This window comes from Artibeus jamaicensis, unplaced genomic scaffold (genome assembly GCF_021234435.1).
Source record: "Artibeus jamaicensis isolate MK-2021 breed Jamaican fruit bat unplaced genomic scaffold, CSHL_Jam_final contig_464, whole genome shotgun sequence".
Classification (NCBI taxonomy): Eukaryota; Metazoa; Chordata; class Mammalia; order Chiroptera; family Phyllostomidae; genus Artibeus; species Artibeus jamaicensis.
Genome location: NW_026521842.1, coordinates 10,529,949 through 10,556,579, shown reverse-complemented (window position 1 = coordinate 10,556,579; position 26,631 = coordinate 10,529,949). Strand labels below are relative to the sequence as shown.

Sequence of the window (26,631 nt, the reverse complement as noted above, 5' to 3'; positions counted from 1 at the left end):
ATATTTCTGCAGGGCTCAGAAGTTTTTCTTATTGATTTGCAAACACTCTTTATATCGTAAAAATATGGGTCCTTTATCACATTGCACATGCTTGTCATTCTTCCTTTTTACTTCCTTTAGACAACAGATTATTTCAGTTTCTGGAAAGACTTTCCTGTACGCTTCCTCTTATTGCATACCAGTCTTTGCTTTTTTAGTAATTCATGACCTGAGCTACGGTCTTTTATGAGCATGGGACAAAATCAGATTGTCACAAAAAGTAATAGTTCTATGAAATGTTTCTAGGCTAACAGCATGGAATTTTTAAAAACAAAGTTACAGGAAATGATTTTACTTTTTATATCGTGTAGGAAATGTTATCTACAAGCCAGCAGCGTGGCATCTGAGCTGTGTGAGGAGGCGGCACCACCAGGCCCCGCCCCCGTTCCGCAGGCAGGCGCCGGAAACTGCAGGCCTCTGTGCGGTGCCCGAAACCGGGACTCGGGGCCGCCTTTGAACCTTTAATCCCGTGCTCCTGTGACACCCTGCCGTGTCTCTTTCCTCTTGTTCTTTCATTGGCTAACTTCCTAAATGCTTGTGTTTCTATAAAGCAGTCATTTGATTTCGTTTTTACTTATTTTAAAGACCCCATATGCTTTTATAGAAAAAATGAAGAATATACAAATGAACTCGGAAAGAAAACCGTGTAAGACATATTGGGCTCCACCCCTCCCCAGAGACAGCCACCGTTACCGTGTTCGCGTAGCTGTTCTTACTCTGTGTACATGTGACCACACACAGCACCTGTTTTGTTATTTAACACGAATGTTTTACAGTGTGAATAGATTTCTTCACTTGTTACCTTTTTCATGGCTGCATAGTATTCTATATTTAAATTCATTTCATGGTTTTCCAATTGTATATTTGGTTTAACTCTAATTTGTTGTTTTTATGTTGCAACTACAAACACTAGGTATATAATTCTTTATAAAATTCTTTTTAGTACCTTAGGATGATTTCCTACAAGTTCAATTCCTTTATCAAGGTTTAGGATTTTGATTCACAGGAAAGTCTTATGTAATATTTAAAACATCTTTATTATGAGATAAATTAAATATGTACAAAAGAAGATATTATAAGGGGCCCCGCTTACCTATCCCCAAAGCTCGTTTCTAAAATGTGGATTTTATCTGACTTCTAGAAAGACCATATTCAAACACTGCTTACCTGTCAGTTTAGACAGAGCATTTCTACCTTGATATGTTTATTTAGTGCTTACTGAATGCTGGTTCCTATGTCCAACATCTTATACCATATTTTTCCTTTATTTCTTATGTTTACATTGAGGGCTATTTTGAAGAAGCTGAGAACTGGATGAATGAAGAAGCATGGATTCAACTAGGTGGTAGGACCTAGCCTTCGGCCAAGGTGACCATGCACCCTGGTTGCCCAGTGTGGGCCTCGTTTAACCCTGAGTGTCCTGCAGACCAGGAGCCCCTTTCCCCAGCACCCTGTACAGATGCCAGCTCAAAGTCCTAATGGTTTTTAGATGCAACGTCCGGCTATATCCCAGTCCAAGGGACTGGTGCCTTGAAGACAGTGAAGAATGTTTCTCCGTGAGGGAGCACAAGCCATCCTTGATGTCAGAGTGTTTATGTCCGCACAACGTTGGCCGTTTTATCTTTCAGGTCTCTGCATGTGCTGGTGTGCAACGCAGCGGCTTTTGCTCTGCCCTGGAGCCTCACAAAAGATGGCCTGGAGACCACCTTCCAGGTGAATCACCTGGGGCACTTCTACCTTGTCCAGCTCCTTCAGGATGTCCTGTGCCACTCAGCCCCAGCCCGAGTGGTTGTGGTGTCCTCGGAGTCCCACAGGTGGGTCCCAATTCCACGTTCTGTGCCCTCGTCCCCTCCCTGCCTTCCTTGCACCAGCTGATACTCTCCCAAGACTTTCTGAAAATAGTTACCATTAGTCCTATGTGGAAAAGCTTGGGTGCACTCGACCTGGCTTCCTTAACTTCTGAGGTTTCTTTGTGATTGTGGGGGATTATTTGGGGATTTCGTCTACAGCAATGCAGGTTGTGTTTACGACTCTACTTCAAGCCCCTCATTGATTTTGCTTTGAGATGGAATAATAATTGATTAAATCGGAATGCCTGACCTTTATTGATTTGTCATTCAACAACTTCAACATCTCACCAAGAAGAATGTGCAGTTATTCTAGCAGGAGAAACAATGCAATTAAAGACTGCGAGATGAAATCCAATCGTTTTATAATGAGAAATTAGGGAATTCAATGCAGACATTAGCTGTGTAATTGTAGGAAGGGAAGTACTGTAGTTAGAACATATTAGAAATCTGGCCATGCCTCTTTTGGTTAAAATTTCAATTAAAACATCAGATGGCACTTCTTTTCTATTACCATTAGGAGAATATCCAATTGACTAAAAAGGCATTTGAAAATTTCACCGTATTTTCAGCATATTTGTTTTCTAGAGTTGGATAAACAACTGTCTGTCTACAGAGAAGTACTCGGGAAAGACGAAGGGCTTGCCGGGGGTGGGGCTGGATTGAATGCAAGTTAGGGAGATTTTCCTAGTGTGCGGGGAAGCTTTCACTCTTAGCAAAGTCGCTGGAAAAAAATAATGTGCAAGTGCCTCTTTCCCTCCTTCTTCTCTGCCTTAAGTCCTGAAATGTTTTAGTGACCCAGAATGGAGCTTATTTTTTAAATCATGCTTCCATAAAATGTAACCCGTGGGACTTGGAAGAGAGAGACCAGCCAAGGGTTAGTCTGAAGCCTTTATCACTCCCAAACACAGGGGCTTAGGGTCTAAGTGACATACTGCAGACAGATTTACTTTTACCGTTTTAAATTTATGATGGCTGAAATGAAAGGAAAATGCCAGTAACACTCCTCCCCCATGTTAAAAGACACGGAGCATCTAGTAATTAGGTGGTAACAAAATCTGGACATCCTTATCTTTGCACATCACACCAGGTTTGCGAAACAAAGTGGAGTGGCCCCGTTAAGGAGTGAGGGAGGCTACTGCGGGGACAGGCGCAGGGGAGCGAGCGCCAGAAATAAATCTGCCAGCCCCACTCGCTTGCCAGATGTGGAGGGCACCACGGGATAGGTTTAAATGAGCTGGTATTTAATGGGAGATTATGTTGAATTGTCAGCTGCTCTCTTCCCTTTGTAAATCTGTGTCTCAGATGGTATTTCATGCGACGTCTTTGTCCTCTCCGTAACTGCAGTGTAATTCGTTCCTACCTTGGAGATCTGAATCTTAATTTCATTTAAAAGATGAATTGGAAGGAAGGGCCTTGGCCTCCTGAATTAGATCCGTTTTAGTTTACAGACAGGCCTTCTTGAAACGTGCTGCCAGGCTCACTTTGGTGTTCCGCGTTGTGATTATCCTTTGCACGTATTAAAGTGTGTTCTTACAAAACGTTAACTCCCCAAGCTGGTTTGTTTATTACACTTTGACTGTGCACCCCCTCCCCCCAGATCCGAGAACCAGGGCGAATAGTGGGTGCACAGCCCTGGGAAAGCACCTGCTTTCTGCACAAGCACCCAGAGCCCTAAGCCGCAGTGTAAAATGGAAGTGTTGATACCTAATTGCCTCCATAAACCCTGGCGGAGTCTCTTCCTTCGAGTCAAGACCCCCTGTTAGGGGAGAAATAAAGCCCTATGTTTTCGGAAAATATTATACCAGACTGCCCCAAGGCAAAATATTTATTAGCCCCCCTGTGTCTTCTCTGCATTTTGGTTACTTATCTGGAGTCTGAGCAAGTGAATCGAGTTTCTGCAGACCTAAAACACATCATACTGAAATGAGAACCTGACTCCCTTTGCTGTGAAAATTTTCAGATAACAATTAAAATGGAAGGAGAAGAGCGGAGTGCCGGCTGAACGGCTCTCCACGGCCACAGCTGTGCCGAGTGCCGAGTTGCTGCACACGCACAGACGCAGCTTCTGATGCAAATTCAGTCCTATTCTTTCAACATACTAGCTTTTGTCTAAATAGAATCCAGCCTAATTACTTTAGCTTGGTAATTTAAAAATCCTCAGTTTTTTTTTTTAAAAAAGGAGCAGCATATATAGAAATACAAGCTAGAGGTCCCTTCAAACAACTGGCGTTAATGTCCAGAGAGCAAATGTTAACATGTTAGTGTACTGGTGGGAGGGTTGCTCTATTAAGACACGATCATTTGGCTTTGTCAGTTTTTCAGCTTGAAAATAGAGTAGGCAGCCTTTGAAGAGTTGTTTTATTGCCTCTTGAGCCGAGAGGAGAATAGGGTCGTTTTCGTCATTTTTTTCAGGAAGCCTGCTGTGGTTCAGAGGAATCAGAAGCCTCGCCCACCCTTCCCTTTTCCTGCAGGACTGTCAATACACACCAATCAGACCTTAAAAATAGGCTTGCTGCCCAGGAGATCAGCAGGGCAGGAAGTCAGGGGGCCACTTACGGGAGGGTGCTGTGTGCAGGGGGTGGGCCTGATGTTTAGCAGCTGTGCTTCCTCGAAACGTCCCTTCAACTTGGTTTCTTGTCACTTCTCCTCATGCTGTGTGTGTGTCTGTGTGTGTCTATCTTGTTTCTAGATTTCTAGGCTGGGGGCTGCAAATGAATGACTTCTCTCTTTCTAGGAATTTAGTCAACCCATTGTGTTCTCCAATCATGAGATACTTCTGCATTGTCCTGAAAAACCAAAGCAGGGGACTCATTCTAAACATTAGAAAGTGCCACATGCAACGTGCCACATTCTTAATTCTCTCTAATGAAGAGACAGAGGATCTGAACCTAGCAGTACATTTTACCTTCCAAGCAAGGCTCAAAACAAGGTTTTTGGCATAAAGGGAGACTTGGCCCTTAGTTTGTTCTCTAACTTTGTATTTAGTTCATACTATGTGTTAAGCATTGTACTAGGCAACATGCAAGGGGCTCACTGTCTACCTTGTAAAAATTCACAGTCTAGCATCTGGACCAGGTGAACAAAAGCCTTGCAGTCTTCTGGTGAGGTAAAGGCAGGCACAGCATGCAGACAAAATGCAAAGATAGCTTGGTTGCCTTTGCTACTTATCTTGGAGGGGTGGCAGGGTTTTAAACAGGAATAATACATAGATAGACTGGGTCCTGGACACTGGATGCTTCATTTCCATGGGAACATGCATTTCAATCTGCTTTACATTTTTTCAGTCTCTCTTCCCACTGCCACCTAAGAAATCAATGTGGCAACCAGCAGTGGAAGAGTTAGTTAGGGAGAGCTTCCTGAAAGAAGTGGTACCTGAGCTGGGTTGAGCTAAAGAAATATGCCAAGAGGGTTTCCAGCAATAGGTGACAAGAGAGTGAGGAGTGAGAGTGAAGGATGCTGTGTCTGTTCCGTACCTTTTCGATACCGTCCAAACCCCTGATGCTCTCCTCTACTTAAGTCGGCAGCGTTTCTGAGACATGGCCTGCATCTTGGATCACTGGGTTCTCAGCCGTCTCTTTCTGTAGTGACTCTTCTGTCACACCTTATTACAGCCATTTTCAACTTTTTTCATCTCATGGCACACATAGACTAATTACTGAAATTCTGCAGCATACCCAGAAAGATATTTTTTGCCAATCTGACCAAAAAAATACATATAATTTTGATCCATTAACACCAGACGGCTGTCGTTGTGTTGGCTGTTGCCATGTTTTTATCTGACAGTCTAAGGGAAAAGAGGTCGGTGCCCCTGATTAAACAGTCAGGTGGTGCATGTGCTAACAATTCTTGTGGCGTGCCAAAGTGCGTCTTGCAGCAGACTGTTTGAAAATCGCTGTCTTATTACAATGTTGAAATATAGTTGAGGTAATATATCTTCTCTGCATAAATATACTTTAATTCAATATGCTAGCTTACTGTATTAAAAGGAAAAAATAAATGTGAAGCAGAACAGCATGTGTTTCAACACATGAGCACTTGGTCAGGACTGCAGGAAAGGTAAGTAACCAGATGCGTATGTTCACGCAAAAGTCCCTCGGAGAGGGGTGTCCCCAAACGCAGACGGCTCACAGAGAGCATGTGGTGTTCCAGGCTCCACACCACCAGCATTGAGTTAGGCCCCGCCCCCCACCCCCAATCACAAAATGTGGAAGTGCATTCATTCCTCATTTATACGATTGTTGTATTGCACTCCCGGAAATTCAGTGGGTGTTGAAACTGTGCACATATGTAAAACACAGTTAGGCTCTCGGCTCGGGTAATTATGCCCAGGCTTTTCAGCTGCATGAACGGCTGGTGCAGCAGTCCTCACTGAGCAACACTCCGCCTGCATCGCAGGACACCTAGCCTGCCCGGCCCCGCCGGCAATCGTTCTGACAGCCAGAACAAGGCGCCCATAAATTTTTAAATTTCCCGCTAAGTTCCACTGCCTTAAATGATTAAGCGCAGAAGTCTGGGCTCCTTCTGTGGTTTGGGGACTTGGAAAGAGGCAGCCAGCGATCCGTTGTGTTACCGTATCATTGATGGGGTTTCTGGCCATCAGCTTTGTTGATGATGCTAGAGCAGCAGTGTCATTTAATGTAAGAAACTGGATGTCATTGACTGAGTCCCAGGCAAGGCATATTTAATCTCCACTAAAACATGCATTGTGTCTGCCCCTGTGATGCCTTCTTTGGTCATGGCTCAACTGAACTACTCATATCAAGGAATAACCAGATGATTCTGTAATTTTGACTTTATCTTTTGTTCTCCACAGCAGTTATCTAGGTTACTCTTGCTATGCTTCCTTGTTACTCAGTGCAAATGCTGAGAGCTAATTTAAAGAAGCTAACTGGGTCCTTACCAAAGATGACACCATCCTCTGGAAAATGCCTTTGTTATTACCCATTTTTTAAAAAGCAGACACTACTTTGTTGTTATTTTTTAAAAGAAAGGAAGGAAGGGAAGAAGGAAAAAAAGGAGGAAGAAAGGAAGGGAGCGAGGAAAGAAAGAAAAGAAACAAACAGCTGGTGTTTAACGACCCCATCAGACCTAGTTATAAAGCATCAACTGCTTACTCTGATCTGTGTGTGTCCGTGCCACGGCTGTACTTAAGACGTTGCACTCTGCCAGGTCTCAGTCTGGCTTTGTTTATATTTGTCTTTCCACCGTATAAGACTATCGATAGCACCTCACCAAGGCTGTAACCCCTTTATAATCATTAATTTTTAATCTGAAAAAGAGTCTTGGAGGCAGCAAGACTCATCCGTATATTTACTTGGATGCTTGAATGAAAATATACAGGACCCAAGCATTGGCTAAAATAACCCAGGAAAACCCTGTCAAAGGTTAGGAATGTGATATCTTTCTGCCCCCAAAAGCAGCAGCCCTTTAAGATGCTTTTTCATTTAATTTAATTATCTTTGAACTTCCTGTTGAAGGTTTTGAAAAATATATGTTAGAGGTGGGTGGGAGGTTCAGTATGTTAAGAAAGTTTGGGCCTTTATGAAGTCTATCTTTGGATCCAGTTGATTTATATTGTTAAATCACCATTGTCTCTTTTTAAGGGCAACTTTGTTTCAATGTTTGCAAAATTGAGTTTTCAGTACTCTGCGTAGTTTTGCAGATTTTCAATAAAAATAAAAAAGCTGTATCAGACATCAGAGATTGTCTGCTTCAGGTCATGTTTCCTATTTTTTTTTTTTTTTTAGATTTACAGATATTAATGATTCCTCGGGAAAACTAGACTTCAACCGCCTCTCTCCATCTAAAAACGATTACTGGGCCATGCTGGCTTACAACCGGTCCAAACTCTGCAACATTCTCTTCTCCAACGAGCTCCATCGCCGCCTGTCCCCGCGAGGGGTCACGTCGAATGCCGTGCATCCGGGAAACATGATGTACTCCTCCCTCCACCGCAACTGGTGGGTGTACACGCTGCTGTTTACCTTGGCCAGGCCTTTCACCAAGTCCTTGGTAAGTGAACGGCTTTAATCTCCGCGGACACTTTGAGTGTGCCTTTGTGGGAAGGGTCCTAGGGAAACCTGGACGCCCGTTCTCTTCAGCCTCTCGTCTCTTGCAATGATGAATCTGGTCTTGATAATCACATCATCAAGCCTATTAAAGCCACTGGAAAGGGCCCTTGAACACATTTCAATCAATTTTAGATTATATCTGTTTCTCTAAAGGTGCCTCAGAGGGCTGGATAGAAGATGCAGTTTTCTAATATTGTGTTAGTATGGCTGAAAGTCTTGATGGTGATGATTGGTTTTCTTTTGTTGTGATTTTGTTATTATTATTCAGAAAGTGCAGTACTTGGAGACTGTTTTGTGTTAGTAGGTGGAAAACATGGGTTTGTGGTCATTGAATTACCAGCTGACGTGGTTCCACTGAACCTGTGTCTCATGTTCTAAGTCCTTCTTCTAATGGGTATGAACGTGTCCTGCGGTGCACTTCCCTGGCTGGAAGTGCCTCTCATCTTTTCCTTCCCCAAAGGTGAGTCCTTTGGGATGAATCACACTGTCGCGGTTCAATTTAGAAATGTTCACAAAGGTAACTGTGATGTTTTTATGTTATTGATGGTCATATAACAGCCTTATCTAGAAACTTCCTCCATGGAAGCATTTCAGTAAGAAGTAACTTGAATGACGAATGAACATTTCATGTGATATATTGGGTGTAGTGTTTTTCTAAACCACTGGCTTTCATTTGGCTATTTAGTATGGTAGCCACTGGCCACGCTGGGCTATTGAGCCCTTGAAAATGGCTAATATACTGGGTCCAGCAGAAGTAACACCTGCTTGAGTTTGGTGGGTAGTGTAATAATATGGGTGTCATAATTTATAGTTTGAGTTTGAACATTTCACCTAAAACATATGGTGTGCTTGAGTGTGGTATTGTTATGTTACAGAATTACATGCTTATGATTTTGTAATAAAAGACTTTTTAATAAAAAAGGGACGTTATTTGTGCTGGACCCTGTACAGAAGGAATTAAAATTTTAATTTAATTTTGTTTCAATTAATTTAAATTTAAATAGCCGTGCGTGCCTAATGGCCGCCCAGTGGGAAGGCACGGTTCTGTGCTGAGCCTAGTCCAGGGCCTGTTGTATGGCAGGTGTGCAGCGCTTCTCGCTCCGATGGTGGTTATTCTTGTTACTGTGAATGTTACCTTGGCCCTGAACAGTATTTTCCAAAATGTAGTTGCTGCTAATGGTTACATGGGTCATGGAACTAAAGAACTCTGTAAACTTAGATTCTGGTATTGGCGATTTGGGGACTTTAATGGGCAAGGCAGGATGGGTGCCCAGGTAGAGAGAACTTGCTTCTCTATTGTGAACGTCTGGTCCCTGCAGAAGCCATCAAGGAGTGGACTTTTCCTCTTCCTGATCCAAGTGATGGAAGACAGCACCTTTTAAGTGTCACACACAAATGTACTGTGTAGGATAAGCCAATGGATTATGGAAGACTATGGAAAATGCAGCTAAATTTAGATACTCCAGAAAACTCTAATAGTATCTTTACATATTTGGTGATATTTCTTAGCCATTAGAGTTCCATATAAATAGATTTATAAAGAAGTGGAGTGGAAACTCTGGACTCGTTTCTCGAACTCACAGGCCATTGCTTCTCTTTCATAAACACTGAGGACTCTGCAGGGTGCAGCGTGAGCACAGCCTTGGGGTTCGGCCCTTCACCGGGAGGACAGACCGGCTTACTGGAAGAGTCGCCGTATGTTCTGTCCTTCTCTGTGTTGCTTATCATCGATAGCCTCCTGATCAGGCTTTTGTTTCATGGACGAGGGTGCACTTCTGCCACTGTAAAGCAAACACACTTATGGAAATAAGCCATGCAGCCGCATTCCCATTCCCACCCCATGTAGAAGGTGGATTCCTAATGCTCAGGAAGAAGCTTAATGTCCCCTTTGCTAGGTGTGTTCTGTGTGTGTGCTTTGTCACCTCTTCTGCATCTCACTTCAGAGGAAGTGTTTTCCTCTTGACATGAGTGTTGCTGGAGCATATATTCCATTGTACAAGGTCAAGGACTCTAGAAGCACAACCCAGCCTTGTGTTTGGAAGCTGTGCCTTAGCTTCTCCACTATAGCCTGCTCCCTTAAGTATTAAACAGCAGTATTGTAATATCAATGTTCCTTTTTTATTTGCTGTGACTTGCTGTGACTATGGTGATTTTAGTTACAGTAATTAGGTCACCCTTCATGGAGTCAGGCTATTTTAAGTGCCTCTTTAAGGAATATTGTTGCAGATCAGTAATTTTACAATTGGATGTTCTTGTGTAACTTTATTAAATGTAATCTGTCTTTTAAATGTTGCCCTTTTACAGTTATACATTTCTAATTGTTGCTGTAAATGCATTATCACTTCGAAATTAATTAATTTTTCCATTTTGGCCGCCTGCAGTATAATAATCACTAATGAGAAACTCATAGGGATTAATTCTCAGCGCAGCGACCCCCACTGGTAAAGCCAGGTCTCTGCCTGCGCTCCCTCCTGAGGTCTGGGAACAAGACCAGAGTGCTGGGAACACTGGGGAAAGAAGTTGTGTACCCCTCCCTCCAATCTGTGATAAAATAAAAACAGTAGATAAAATAGGAATAGAATATTTTTAATGTTTAAAGATGGAAGATTGTTCAGCTAGCTGCTTTTGAAAAATCTTCAAAGAAACTGAAGTTTTCTGGGAGCTTTTAGATGATGAAGTCACTCCCACTGTGTATGCGTTGTATGTTTATTTTCCTGTCTCTGTGCCATATTCTCACTTTTTTATGCAATTAAATTTTTCTAAAATTACATTTTGCAGCTGTATGCATGAATATATATTGTACGTTAGTACATATGATATATGCATGCATACACATGGCTTTTGGGGCTTAATTCACAAAACTCAGGTATTGTATTTTCAAGGATAATTTTGGCCATTTTGGTACCTTTAGATTCCCGGAGTACTCTCAAGGGAGCTGTGCCTGGGCAGCGCAGGCCAGATGCCGTGAAGCTCTGTGCATCAGTGCACAGGTCTTCATGAATCTCACAATCCTTCTACAATGGTAGAATTATTGTCCCTGTTTTGCATTTAAAAGCACAGACAACTTACCCAACTTGTTCAAGTCAGTGGTATTTCAGCGTTAGACCCTTCACCATCTATTCCCAAGTCTGTTTTCTTCATCAAGTGCCCCCAGTGACCCTGCCGTATATATCTAGTTGTGTAACTATGTTTTCTTCTTAACCTGCTTGAGAGCCTTCGTGACATTAATCCCCGCCCCACCATTTTTCCCCACATAAGCTTTCCATTCTGGTAAACAACATCTTAGCCCGAGTTCCTAGGTCCCAGCCAGCCCTTTGCGGATCGGTATGTAAATTTGAAGCTGAGCACCATCACGTGCCTCTTAGGGTGTTTTGTGCAACCAAATATTTGTGTTGGCAGGTAACAGTAGAAAGAATATCATGTGTTAGGGTAGCAAGAGCTTAGCAGATGTTTTAGGGAACTGCATTTTCAAATCATTCTACATTAAAAAATAGCTTGAGTTAGTAGAACTTTTGAAACGATTGGGTTACGTTTCCTGTGGCCGTGTAAAGCCAGTCATTGTGCTGAGTTTTAACAGATGTGTAGCTACCCTGCTAATGGATGGGCCTGCAATGCTGGTTCTGTTGCAAAGTTATAAATTAAACTGGAAAAAGCACAAGATGTCATTCTCCTAACCTTCGGGAAAGCCAAGCTGAGTAATTCTGCCCTTGAATGACCCTCTGCAGGGTGATTTATAGTTGAACAATTTAAAACATAATGAAGGAGATAATAGATGTTGATTTGTTCTTTAAATTAGTATTTTAGAAAAATGCCTCTCCCCCCTTCCCCTTTAAATACCTTCAGCTGAATACACTCCTGATACTATCAAGGGCAGCCCCTCCTTGAATCTCTTGGCACAGTGGAGTAGAAAGCAGGGGCCTTTTTCTGCTGGGAGGAGGAAATACGATTTTCAAAGCAGGAATTTCAGCATATTCTTTATTAATCTAAGTATTTTGAGACTTCCTAGTGAGGGCTGATTCTCTTGCTGCCACACTCTTGACAGTCCAGACGTGTTGGAAAACCAGGCTCCTAGGACCCCTCCGTGGGTGAGCCACACTCGAGCTTGTCTGTAGGTCCCACAGAAGGACCTGGTGGCCGGGCTCCCGTCCTCGCCGAGGCCACCTCCCCGCAGCCTCAAACATTCTTACTTTCCAGTGTTATCATTAGCACCGGTTTTATTAGTCATGCGTCAATTCTGTCTGGAGTTTTACAGTGTACAGTGTTTGCTCAGTTCAGAGTCCAAGGGATATGGTACAGAGAAAAGGAGTGAATGATTTAGTATCATTATGCCTGCATTAAAAAAATCAGGTTTCCTCTCTTCTTTTGTTATATAATTTTGACAGAGGATCCTCTTCTATATCAGTTTATATGGTTTGGACTTTAGATTCCGAGTTATGAAGATGCAGTTAAAAGTGGTTGGAATGATAGAGATTTGTTTTTCTTATAGATCCAGGAGCCCCAAGGCATCCAGAGGTGTGTTTGGCTACTATACAGGCAGCTCCTTTGTGATGGTCTTGCCTTTTTCCTCATACTTATAATATGGCTGCAGTAGTGCCAGCCATTGTATCCCACAGGAAAAGGTCTGAAGAGGGGATGGGAGCGATGGGGATTCTTTTTGCCTGCCTCCACCCTTTATCAAGGAGAACATTCTGTCTCAGAATAACCCTCCCTAGAAGATGTCCTCTCAGCTCCCACTGGCCAGGATTGAGTCACTTGTCCATCCTAGGTGCAGGGGAAGCTGGGCAAGTGCATTCTGGCATTTTGTGTCTCTAGTGTGGGAGGCGAGGTCTAAAGGCAGGGGAAAGGGTGGAATGATGGCTTTGGAACAGGCACTGTGGAATAGGCGTGCAAATAGTTTTGTCACTGTCCAGTGGGAGTGCTCTGTTGTACAGGGTCGTTGTGAGAAGAAGTGTGGATGGGATGGAAGGCCCCTGGCCGCATCTGCCTCCGTCCTCTCAACCAGTTTTTTCTCTGGCCACTTTCAGCCCCATTTTCCTTCCTTCTTCAGGGTGTTGACGCATACCGTTCTTTGGTCCAGAACACTCCTTTCCTCCACATCCTTCAACACCCAGTCCAAAATGTTGAGGCATTAGATCAACATTTGCTCAAGACTCCCCACGATGTGTTTTCATAGGAGCCAGCATTCATAATACTATCTGGTACCGAAAGCATTCCATAAGCATGTGCTGAATGAATGAATGATGCCCCCCCCCCCCCCGGAATTTCCCCTTCACAGCATTGAACACAAATGTAATTTAGAAAAGTAATTTCTGTAGTTTTGTGTTTGTGTGTGTCTCCCATTCTCCTGAAAGTGTGATTTTTGCCTTCGTGTGACTATATCCTGGTCCATAAAGTAAATGCTCAGTAAATATTTGTAAATGAATGAATGAAAGATGATCAGGTGCATAATGAGTGGCAGTCATTAATATATTCCTTATCATTAGTCGCTCTGGCATGGAGAGGTTTATAGTTCAGACTGTGTAGGTGGAGAAATGGGTGATGCCAGGGGACCTGCCCAGAGTCACACAACGAGTTCATGGGAGGCCTGGGACCAGAACCAAGGGACCCCAGACTCCTGGTCAAGATGCCGCATGAGGGATCTACCGAGAGGCGTGTGCAGGGAAGGAAAGTATGTAAAGAGAGAACAACATGCGGTAGGGAAGATGGGGTAAACTTTAGAACTGGGCAGCTGTTGGATCAAACACCAGCTCTATTCCTTGCTCACTCTTAGGCGTGTTTCATGGCCCGATTATGATTCTTGTGTAAAATTGGGGTGTTATACCTACCTCATGGGCTTGTGTTGATACTTGAGGGAGATCATGAATGTATCATCTAGAATGTACTAGGTGCTCCATAGACATTAACTGGTATTGTTGTTATGGGCTTGTGTTGAGAATTAAAAGTCATGAATACATAGTAATCAGGACATGCTAGATGCTCAACAAACATTTCTTCTTCTTGTTGTTGTCACCATTTTTTCAGATAAGGCTTGCTTATCTTCCCATTGCTGACAGATGTCTGTTCTCCTAATGATGGGTCTGCGTCTGTCACAGAAGGCCTCTCTCTTCCTGTGAACATTAAGCACAGAAATACCATACCCAAGTCTAACGAAGCACTGAGGCAACATTCAGAGTGGAAACTAGAATTCAGCGGGTTTCCACAGTACACAGTGTAAGTCTGCCTGGCTGCTCCTTTAAAGCCACCACCAGTGCACCTTAGCTCAGAGGAGAGATTAACCCTCCTTAAAAACAAAGAGAAGGAAAATGCCTGGCTTTGGGAGGCCATCGCATCTCATCGCTGTACTTTCTCTGCCTTGCTTTCTAGTGTTTTAAGTCTGGTTAGGCTTTTGTTCCCATATGAGCACTCGCGAGGGGGAAAAAGTGACTATCTGGCCTTAATATGTGTGACAAATTATTTAATGAACATTTAACCAAGACTCGAAATTCCCCTCGTTTTATCTTCCTCATTCCCTTTTCTTGTGTGTCCCCACTGGCATTTGGGTAATGCGTTGCCTCTTTTCAACTCTCTTTCTGGCTCTTTTCTTACTTTCAAGTTAGTGGTGCCTCCTTTGATCCTCCCCCTTCAGTTTCCCCTTCTCCAATTTCATACTTCTTTCCAGTGATTTTTGGCCGCAGCGCAGCTGGGACACTGGAGGCCGGCGTGATCAAACAGATGCCAGGGGTTTGCATCGCCCCGTGATGATGTTTCTGAAATGTTTCTCCTGTGAGCCTTGATTCTTGTACAACTCACTGGGCACGTTGATCTTTCCTCGTGAGGTGGAAGGCAGTGTTTTTCTAGCAGCAACGAAGAGAGCTCCAATCTGGTATCCTGAATTATTCAGAAACCAAAACGCACACCCTCCTTCCCCTTCTTACTACACTGAGGTTTAAGAAATACTTTGAAAATCTGCTGAAGGCCTGGTCTCACATTACATGAGAATCTACTAAGTGCCAGGCTCCACATTCATGGATTTACATCTTTATGTCTGGACTCATGTAATGAAATTGTAGAGTTTGCTGTCAATACAAGATGGTGTGTCACTGAGCCAGTCACTTACCATCACTGGGACTCAGTTTTCTTCTCTCTAAAATGAATCAGTTTACCAATGTCAGTTGTGGAATAGCTTCGGATTTTACAGAGCAGTGTAATTTGAAAGGAAATTAGAAAGGAAGAGGAGCATAGGTTCACACTTTGTATTCCGAGAGTTCTGGATAAAGGACACAGGCACCAGCATCAATCATCTCTACCACTTTATAAAAGAATAGGTATTTTAATGCCCAAAACTGTGCAGGACATAATTTTGGGACAAAAAACAGCCCTTTCCACAGATGCAGTCAACTTCAGGGATAAGTCACCACAGTATCACTGTTGCTGATGGTTGAGCTTGTGTAAAACGCTGGCTTTACACTTGGGAAAACCTGGCTGGCCTAGAAGATTCCAAAGGTACTATTTCAACTCCAGGATTCTACTGAAAATCTTTTGGATCCAGGTTCCAAACCTCCAGTAAAGCTAATTGCATCTCAGTTAGTTCAGCAGTGAGCTTGTGGCGAGACTGGCTGTGCACTGCGGACCCCTCTGGACCTTCCGTAGTGGAGTGAAGGGAAACACAGGGATGCAGCTTTGAATCAGGGTGTGGCTGACCCCATCTCAATAGTTTTTTTTCCCCTTCACAAGCACCTATATCAGCCTGTGCCTTTTTGTAAATATGACAAGCCCATCTACTTGTCTTATGCTTTCTATGGTTCTAAAACCCACCGGGCATGGCTTAACTGGGCCCTGTGCTCTGGGGTCAACCCACAGGTTGCCACCCAGGCTGCAGCCATCTCAGGCTCAGATGGGGAAGGGTCTCTTGCAAGGTCACCTGCTGGTGGGTGGGGCTCAGTGCCTGGTGGCCGTGGCCTAGTAGAGTGACAGTCTCTACCAGACTCTGGTTCCTCGCTGGCTGTTAGCTGGAGGCCCCTCTCCTGGTTTCTTGCCACAGATGCCTTGTGAGCATGGCAGCTTGCTTTTATCAAGGTGTGGAAGCCAAGAAGGAGATAGACTCTACCTGCAGGACAGTCACAGTCCAGTGTACTCTCACCCCAAAGGTGACACTACCTCTGCCCATCCTGTTTGTTAGAAGCAAGTCGCTGCATCTGACCCATTCATGGGGAGGAGATTTCACAGTGGCGTGAATGCTGGAGCCAGGAAGCAGGGGGGTGCCCATCTGAGAGGGTGCCTGTCATTCTTCACAAGTTCATTTTGGGGTTTCTGTTTTGTTTTATGTTTGTTTTTGTTTTTAGGGGTCTTTTTTTGTGTGCCTTTTGGTAAGCTATATGGTGGCAGATTTACTTATAGGCTTTGATATTTCCTGGCCTTAAGCCATAGTGTTTGTTATTGACACATTTATCTTTGCCTTGCTCTTCTCCTATTTACATCCTTTCTATATTCCTGTTTGCCCCTTTCCGGGAAAAGAGAGATGCCGGATGCATCCGTTTGTTTTTTTACGTATGTGTGTGCCTTTCTGCCTCATGATGGGAGACAAGATTTAGTCCTTTAATAAGAAAGTATATGAAAAGAATAAAGAAACGTGTGGGTTATATTTCCTAAAGTTCAGTATTTGTTTTCATGCTGCTTTGGTAGTAGAGGCCATGTTAATCAATGGCCTAAATTTTCTTCAAAGGAATGTGTCCAGCCAAGTTTTGATTTGAGTCTCAAAAATTGGCCAGAGACAGACCTTGGACTTTTTTCAAGCCATGGCGGTAGATAAGGCTCACAGAGCATTTTAAACCCCATGTAGGCTATTATTCTCGACCAAGTGTGGTCTTTAGGATTTGGCTGTTGTTGTTAGTTTGGGGTTTGTTTTATTAGGTGGGCATCTAAGGGGGAAATACCCTTTATTTTGCAGTTTTTAGAAAATATTGTAAAGATTGATTTGAAATGCTGAAGTTTAGTTTTCATGTTAAAAAGCCACTCCTATTAAAGTATATATTAAGTCCAGTGCCTTACTTAATAACATTCTGATTTCTCCTATGGAATATCAAGCTCTTTCACCGAGCTGGGGCTTTTGGCTTCTGCACATTCTGCCTTGTCTAGAATCTGGATCACCTGAAACATTTCATCCTTGAATTTCATATGATGGGGTCTCTTTAATCATTTACATTCTGCAAAAAGAAAGTGAAATATTCTTTAAGAAGCCAAAGTAATCCACGGGAACGTATGGTGTTTGTTCAGCTGGATATCTTATTTATTTGAAGTACTGAGAGAAATCTCTTCTGACTGCTCAAAAAAGGGAAGAATAAACAGTGAGACTGTCCAAGTAATCTGAGCTAGCAAGTCCCTCCTTTCACAGAAACGTTATAAAAAGTATATTCACTGGGTCCAAAAAAAATACTGTATATCTACTACTGAGACCTGCATAATGTTTTCTTAGTATTCTCACTCTTGAAAAGAAAAAAAAAAACCTAAAAAAATCTGGGAACTTTAAATTTTTAAAAATACTTTAATATGCCTAGGCAGGTGAATTCAATAAGTCTGTTTTCCCTTCTCAGAACATAGCATTTCTCCTTGGCTTCTGTGGGTGCCTGCGCCATTTGTCTCTTTTTCGAGTCTCCATAACCACGAAAAACCAAGTAATGAAATTAGCGTGAGTGAAATCTCAGCATTAACCCTGAACACATTTCCTATAAAGGAGGCATTAAGACATGTAAAAGAAAAAAAATTTATTTCAAAAGAATTAGATTCTGGAGTATACCCAGTCCGGAAAATTATATAGATCTCTTTCCTTTTCGTTCTCTCTGTTCCACCCATTGGGAACGAGCTGGCATATTTCTTGTGGGCGGAGAGGTCTTGTCTTTGCCGTGGCTTGCTTTCCCCTTCAACTTAAGCCTGTTTATCACACCTCCCAGTGCCACTTTCTCTCATTGCCAGGTTCATGGCTCTGTTGGACTCATGTTTTTGAAAGTTAAAAATTAAAAATTAAGCTTATCTTTGCCAAAGTCCACCCAGTCAGTGACACAGCCACATGTTTCCCTGCAGTGGGAAGAGTTGGTGCATGTTCAGTGCGGTGTGGGAGAGTCACTGTGAGTTTGCCCCGAGTGAGTGCGTGTTCTGCAGGTCCGGAGGGCAAAGATGGCCGATAATAACAACAAAAACGACAGCTCGCATTTAGGAGGCCTCACCTGTGCCAAGTAAGCCCCACTGTCGGTACCTTTCGCGTGCCGACTCATTTCTTTCCCACAGTCCAGTGCCAATAGTGTGAGGCGGCAGGAGCTGCAGAGAGCCCGAAGACCTGCTCCGTCGGAGAGGGGCGCGCTGTGATGCAGCAGAGCGCTGTGTGTGGGCCTCGACGTTGAAGCAACCAGGCTGTACGCCCCAGCCTTTCCTTCTAGCGGCCGCTTCCCATCATCACAGCACGTCACACTGTTGTACCTCAAGTTTTCTTTTCCTTTATGAAACGGAGAATACAGTTCCCCAAACACCTTTAGGGTGTTGGAGGATTGAGGCCCAGCTCAACCCTGGGGCGACAGTAGACATTCAAGAAATACTGGTTTGCTTTGTATCCTGCCAGTTGATGTAAACTTCCCTGAAAATGTACTTACGTCTAAGGACATAGAGCAAGTTATTGTCAAGGATGCCGTCTGTTCCATGATGGCATATGAAGTTACGCTACTGCATGTGAGAAATACCCTTTAACTCTCAACTCCGAGCGAAAGCCCTAAGGAATCACCGTGATACCTTCTGCTTGATAACGGAATTGTAACGTACTGTTGGAATGCCTTGTCCAGTTTTGTGCTTTTTCACATCATCGGTGCTAGTGGCTAGCTTATCAGTTTCCTCCCATTTTTAGCGACTGTGGTGCATTTCGCTCACCTTGTTCTACACGTAGTCTTTCTGCAAGTCACCTTAGACCCCCTTTCTGGGGGCAGGTTAACTGTGGGTTAATGAAGTAACTTAGGTCAAACTGTAGGTGCTCCCCACAGAATCTCTCAGTCACATCTCACCCAAAGCAACGTCATCTTACCCTGTGCTTTTGGACATGTTTCTATATTGTCCAGGCTCACCTAAAAAGATTATTTCATGTAAAACTTTCTGGGGAAAAAAAGAGGGTATATTATTAAAACCACTTTGTCTTCAGAAATTTGGAACGCCTTCGCCATTTTTTACCTTTTTCACATGAGTCATGTGGTGCCAGTGCGTTCTGCTGTCACGCAGCATGCTCACCGCCCAGGTGGTCCACCTTTTTGTAAGATGCGTGTGTTTCTGTCCACGTGAACGTGGAACCACAGCTCTCCAAGGGTCTAATTAATATCTTTATTCCTTTTCTGGTCTTATTCTCTCTGTTTCTGCACTGTTCTCTTTCCCCTACTCCCACTGTTGTTTTCCTGTGAGCTATTTATATCTTAAATACATCTTTGTGAAAAGTCTATTTAGTGTTCACTTCATTTCAGTTGGTTAATACAGACAACAGGAGCTAGAATAGGAATGCACATGGACACTTATAGACTGTGTGCTTAATGAATGGGTTTTTCCTTTGTTTGATTGTTACATCACGTAGATAGGCATGCACATTTATAACATCTGTTTGGGGGAAGGGAGAGGTAAAACCAGTCATTCCACCTGCTATTTTGATCCTGAGGCTTTAAAAAAACCTTTGCATTTATGAATAAAACATTTTAATCAGAACTGTATCAACAGTGATCAATTTTTTCATGGAAGTCTAATACAGGGTGAATTCCATTAAATCAATTAAATACCTTGATTAACATATATGGTCAATGAATTTATGACAAAGGAGCCAAGAATATTTAGTGGGGAAAGGGCAGCCTCTTCAATACACGGTGTTGAGACAACTGGACAGCCACCTGCAGAAGAATGAAGCTCAACCACTGTCTTATAACTTACAAAAATATTAACTCAAAACGAATTAAAGAGTTGAACATAAGACCTGAAACCGTAAACTCCTAGAAGAAAACTTAAGCAGTGAGACTCTTGAGATAGGCCTAGTGATGATTTTCTTTAAATTTGACATGAAAAGTAACAAAAGGAAAAAAATAAGTGATACTGTATCACACTAAAAAGCTTCTGCACAGCAAAGGAAACCCATTGACAGAATGAAAAGGGAGCCTACTGAGTAGGAGAAAATATTTGCAAATCATGTATCTGATAAGGAGCTAATGTCTGAAATATTTAAAGAACTCATACAACTCAAAAGCAAAAAAAAAACCAAACAAACCAAAATCTGATCAAAATGGTTATAACACATGTGAGATCTATGCACGTGTGGATGGATGTGTTGGTATTCCCAGGTAGGCATGCATGTTTAAACAAACAAAGGAAGCGATCTGATATTTGTTTTATTTGGTGTTTAATGAAATATCCTGTCTTTTTTTTTAAGAAGTGTCATTAAATTTTTGCCTGAAGAATATCTGGTAGAGGTAATATGGGACCATATGTTAACATTAAGTATTATTCCTCTGGATGGGTGAATTGCGAATCTGCAGTCTTGGAAACATCTTGATATATCTTTCCGTCGATCACATTTAGTGTGCTTCCACGATATGTACAAGAATTATCACGTCTATTCATTATTTAAATAGCTGTGGCCTTTTAGTGAATACCAATATTAACAAACCATGTTAACACGATTTAAAATACGTAATGAAATTTGCGATGCCATCTGATGACGGAACTATCAAATTAGCGCTCACGGTGTTGACTGATCACCCTTAGAAAGAGCTGCTTGCGTTGTGAACAGGGAAGATACACACCCCCTTCTGGGCTGGCAGCATTGCTGCCAGCACTGTCTCAGCCGATGCCACCGGAAGGGTGGCTTCTGCGATGCCGGGATGCTGTTCGACGTGTGCGCATCCCGCGATTTTAATCATTTTAATCTGCTGTGCACGTAGGGAATTGGCATACATTCAGACCGGCTGGTAGCTTTCTCCCTGATTGTGGTGTCTGCCCCCATTTTTGCTGGTTTAGTTACTGTCGCTCTTATTAAAGACCTTTCCAGGGCCTTCCTCTGTTCTCAGATAATGACCTTTCCAAGGCAGGATTATCCAGGGGTAGCCAAAGCGCCCCTGCAGATGTGTCGTTTCACCCCTGCGAATGGAATGGCAGGAAGCGTTTTTCTTCAGGCCAGATTTGCTACTTGTTGTCTTGGTTCTTTCAAAGCAATGACTGCCTACATACAGGTCTTGGGTCCCAGAGCTTCAGGTAAGCACATGTCACTTTGTGACAGACATTTGTCCTGAGCAAGTGAAAGTGAATTCCACTAACGTTAGTGAATAGAAATACAAAAACTCTTTCTCTTGTTGTGGTTTTTAATTCTCAATTTCCCCTGCTCCCAATTTCTTAGCTTTCGGGGGGAATCTTAATAGCCCTTCTTGTGGGACTTTTTGGTTGAACAACATTTGTGGGGACCATGGGGGGCCCATGTACACAGCACGTGACCAGACTCAGCTTTTGCCAGACTCAGGAATTTTCTTAACTGTCCCTGCTGGAGGTCACGTTTCCTGGTTGCTAGACGAGAACATGGAGGAACCACCCTGAGACCAAGGGCACACAGCTTAAACTGGTTGAATGTGGCCTGCAGACTGCATTTCATCATTTATTCCACCGTCCCCCTGCCAGTGAATTGTTTTGTTTCATTAGTATAACATCATATCACTTATTTTCTGTATAGTACATGCTGTCCTTTTATGTTCTTATGCAGCATTTGAAAAATAAACATGGAAAATAACCAAAATTTTTAGCATTCATAATAAAAAACATCTGATACTCTAAAATGTGCAGTATGTGTCTGTTTATACTTATACGTGTAATTATAAACTATATATGTTTACACAGATGCATATATAAACTGTGAATACTGGCGGTTGCCAATAGGTGGAGCAGTTTCTCATCTGTGTGTGGGTTGGGGGTGGAATTAGCCTGTAACATATCTGGGGTGGGGGGGAAGCAATGGAATGATTAGTACAACCTTACTGAGCCTGGGGAGAAAAAAAAAACTTCATTTCCATCAGTTTCCACTCCCTGTGTCACTTCGGTATTTAATTTACTTCACTTATGCAACTACTTGAAGTTTTCCCAAGTTAGTTGCTTCTATTAATGATAACCTAGAGGGATAACATTAGTAAACTAATGGATCACAGTATCTGTGTGGAGGACAGCAGATCACTTGGGAAAAATGGATCCCTGAGTGCCTCGTGCGGCAGAGTGCACTGAGGCTTCCTTCCGCAGTCTCCAGCGGCTGCGGTTTGTCCTAGACCGAGACTGTTAGTTTAGAGATTTAGAAACTAAACACCAAAATGTTAAGAGACTTTCAGGTTTACATCAAAAGGAAGTGTTTGCACTACAGTCTGAGACTTTCACCTGTTTCATGTTTTAAATGAACCAGGCATCTCCAGCGTTTTGAGTGAATGCTATTTCTGGCACAGCTGGCATGTCAGAGTCGCCTACCAGTTAAGCACGCTGTTGCAGATTCAATTCACCTGTGTCTTTTAAGTGACAAGAGCTATGAAGTGCCAGGATTTTATTTTTATCGTGGGAAGCAGCTTCGTTTTCTTCTTCCTCCTCTTCTTCCTTCTCTCTTCTCTCCAGGTCAGGTGTGATATCTCTCATTTCACCTAGTTTTGCTTTTATTCATATTTTCTTTAAACTCTGTGCATGTGAGTGTTTGTGGTGCATGGTTTAATTGTAAGCTCTCAGGCATAAATGGCTTTTTATGGAGCAAAATTTACTTTCTGCACTTATCTGTGCCATTATTAAAGGCTGATGATATTGCCAATGGATATTCTTGGAAATCAACTTCTGGTTTAAATATGCTTAACTAATTAAAAATGATATCAGTGACTTTTTTGCATTCTCGTTCAACTGGATGTTCCAAGTGGAAAATTGCAAGATTCGATTTTAAAATTCCAACAAGTTGTGTATAATAGAATAATGAATGACTCTCTTCTTAACCCATTGGTCTGTGACAAGACTTCTTGAAACTGATTTGGGGACAAATCAGAATCTTTTTGATCAGCTTGCTCATATTTCATCTTTCTTGTCAATTAGTCTAACTCTAGCTGCACAGTAACTTGGGTGTTGCTTTGCCGCCTGCGTGGATCTTTACTGTTCAGTTCTAGAAGCCATTTCCTTCAAAAGTCTTCACCTCTCAGTTTCAGTAATTTCGGCCCATCCAGCCAGGATGAAAGACGACTCCTGTACCCCTCTCTCATCGGGCTTGGTGCTAAAGCTCTACGGTGTGTGTGTTGGGGTGGAGATGCTGGGGCCTGGGGTTTCGTAGGTAGATTTTTCATCAGATGAAACGTCCGTCTGCCCTGCCCACATATTTTTATGGACATAACAGCTAGGGGAAACTCAAGAAAGCAAACATTTAAAAAATTATTTTGAGAGATTAGAGGAATACCTAATTGTTTTTCTGTGTAAATCCAAAGTCTTTTTCCCACAGAAAAGGACTAACTATATACTTTGGCTCCCTCTTCTCTCTCTGAATTAATCCGTGTGGCTGCTGTCTTAACTTGCTCAGCTGGAAACCACGGGCCTGTGGGACTCCAGACTCACACGGTGTGCTGAGAGTGGAACACAGGGACCCCGGGTATGGAGATGACACGGACTAGTCATAAAGCGAGGCGGCACGCTGCCCAGGAAGGTGACCCCACAGCAGGCTGTGTTCTGGAGCATCCACAACGCCCCATCCACGCAGCAGCTCCATCGGGGGTGGTGGGGCTTTTGCTTATGGTTTTAAGATCAGGGATAGTTTATTCTTATTACTATTATTATTTTAGGATGTTTCAGCATAGACTTCTCCACCTGGTATTCAACTGCAGCGTCTTTAGCAGGAATAAAACTGAGTGCCATCATTTCCTGGGATGCCATTTCACCCCCTTGACTTTAGCTTGCCTGCTGTCACTTACCACATCCACTGGCATTTTTTCGTATGAATTCATTCTCACTTTTCACATCAGTAGTGGGAGTGGGGACTGGGCTCTACTATGAGCAAATAGAAATGGAAATGTGGATCATGAGGTGTGGTAGCTGTTACTAACCCGAAGAGTTGTAAAAGCCAGCCATGAATTCTCAAGACAGCCTTTGAAGTCTTCTGTTTACCTTGAAGAAACCTGCTTAGGATGGAAGCAATGAACATCAATATCATTTTCATGTGTTTCTCTAGGTTCTGGCTAACCAGCTTATAAACATGCATATAAATGCACATTAATTATTGGCTTATAATAAGTCTCATTTGCTCCCGTATGTAAAATGACTCTTCAGATAGATTGCATCACTGGTAGAACGCCCTGATTCCCAGGGCGTCCACACGGCGTCCTATTGAACTTGTATTGAAAGCTGCAACCCTGTTTACAGCAGTCCTGTCTGAGGTGGTCTCATTTGTGCATCCTGTGGATTGTTTTCATAGCTACGCAGGTGGTACAAGAGGGCATAAAAGAAGCATTTGTTGGGTGCCTAGCAATGGGCTAGGTATTTTTTGTATGTAGTTCCACTTAACTTCACTTCCCAGAGGAATCTATTGAGTTTTGAATCACTATGTCCATTTTATAGATGAGGAAACCAACTGAGACCTTGAGTGACTCCCTGAGACACACCAGGAAGTAAGGGGCAGAGCTGAGCATCTGATTCAAACCTGTGTACCCTCCCTTTTGTATCTTAGTCCTCTTCTAGGTGAGTGCTCACCAAGGCTTCTGGCATAATGGTGATGCTATCGCTGAAGGAGCTACCCTTCTCCTCTGTTGTTCGGGACCCTGGGTGGTTGGGAGGAGGACCAGAGTGGGCGGGGCGTCGAGGTGGGTGCTTTGTAAGGAGTGATCCAGTCCTGCCCTTTGAGATGTGTGAGCTGAGGCACAGAACGGATCTAGGAATAGGGAGTATTAGCCGGCTGCCTGACATTCTGACATTCCTGATTGCAGTGGAAGCAGTTTATACGTCATGTTTTGCTTAGTTGTTTTTAGCTTAATAACCCATCTTCCAGTGTCCTCTCTGTGTGTGCCTTTCTTTTCTTTCCCTCTCCAAGTCTAGTGCTTCAAGTGCACAGGGCTCTCCAACCCTCCCAGGGAGCAGAACAGAGATCAGGCCGCAGTGGCCCTTCTGCGGCCTCCCGTTCCTTGTGTGGAAGTTGGGCCCGAGTAGCGCAGATTCACAATTGGTAAGAGAGAAAACTGGTGCGGGGCATGTGGCCTACTATGTCTCGGCTTTCGAAGAGCTAAAGGGTAGGTTTGTCTCCTTTGCCAACATGACATGTATATGATCCACACCAGTCCACGTGGTGCAGCAGGGATCAGACCTCGTGGGGAGTGTGATTCCTTGAGCAAATCAGTAGTAACATTAAATGGATGCTTTATTTGAGTTGTTTTCCACTTGTTCTGTTTTGTCAGCAAGCATCATGTGCACCCCACTGCAAGTTTACCTTGGAGAACTGTGCTTATCCCAGGTGTCAGTATGGATGTGGCTGTAGCTAATTTCATCTATCAGGTCTTTGCCACAGATACACCCATGCTTTGGCCCAAATGCATACTTGGCAATGTTGGCGGTTGTCGAACTTTCTGCTCATTTCTATGCTGCCTTCATGTGAGTTTGGTACTACAACGAATATGCAGAATTTTGTATTGGATATGTTTAAAAACCTGAGTAAGAAGACACATGGTACTTCATGATCCTTGAAACCTTCAACAAATACCTCCTCTAAATCAGAGAGCCCACCTCCAATTCTAGTTTCTCCTGGGTGTTCTGTATCCCACCCGGGCCCTCCGCACATTCCCCGTCCCTGTGGACTGCTGTTGCATTGCCAGTCACCCAAACCAGGAGCGAATTAGGCCACAGGGCAGAAATAAACGGGGGGCGTCTTTGGGGAAGGCAAAGAAGCCTGGGCATGAGAGGCCCATTTAAACCAGCCAAATATGTGTGTGGTTGGAACGGAAGGTCTCATTTTATGAAAGAAGAAATAAAGACGAGCCAGATGGGGCCCTTTGCAAGGATCCACAGCGGGCACCTCCAACCCAGCGATGGGCGGGGCAGCCAGGGGCAGCTGCTGTTTCAGCACAGAGCTGTTTCCAAAATCAAAGCCACTCACCATCCAAAACCCCGCACAGGTCATGCCTGAGTACCTCCAATGTGCCCCACGTAAAAACACACTGCGTGTAGATCGGACATGCCCTATGAATTATACCTTATTTATTATCACTGAGCCCTCCCTTTCTCCGTCATGCTTTAGAATTACGGGCTGGAGCGGTTCTTAATACTCTATTTATTTTAGGGGAGGAAAATGTTTTTCTTTAACCACAACATTCATGCAATACCAACTGCTGGCAGTTTCCCCAGCATTTAAGGAAATATTGTTGTAAGGCTTTTATGTTCTGTTCTTCAGTCAGCCAGAGCCAGCAGTATCCCCATAGAAGGACCCTCAACAGACCATTTTCAGCATTTTGCTACAATTAAACTCCTCTGGTTTTAGCCCTCAGGCAATTTAGTACCTTTTTACATATGCACATTATGAACTTTTGACCAGGGCCTAGCAGTCATATATTAGAGTGTTGCTCTTGAAAGCAGGCTTAACAAGTTCCTCTGAGTATTGCAGTTGGAGTCAGTTGTGGAAAAGGTAATTTAAGCAACTTGCAGTGAGGCCATTCAGA

General features: G+C 43.2%; 1 protein-coding gene across 6 annotated transcripts in view; it reads left to right on the top strand.

The window, feature by feature from the left end:
* Positions 1-26,631, top strand: part of WWOX (WW domain containing oxidoreductase) — an 894,507-nt gene that overhangs the window by 257,258 nt on the left and 610,618 nt on the right. For all 6 annotated transcript variants that reach the window (XM_037144727.2, XM_037144726.2, XM_053666609.1 and 3 more), the window contains exons 7-8: positions 1,668-1,853; positions 7,637-7,901. In XM_037144727.2, coding sequence (XP_037000622.2) covers positions 1,668-1,853; positions 7,637-7,901 — 451 coding nt within the window. The remainder of the gene's footprint in view (positions 1-1,667; positions 1,854-7,636; positions 7,902-26,631) is intronic.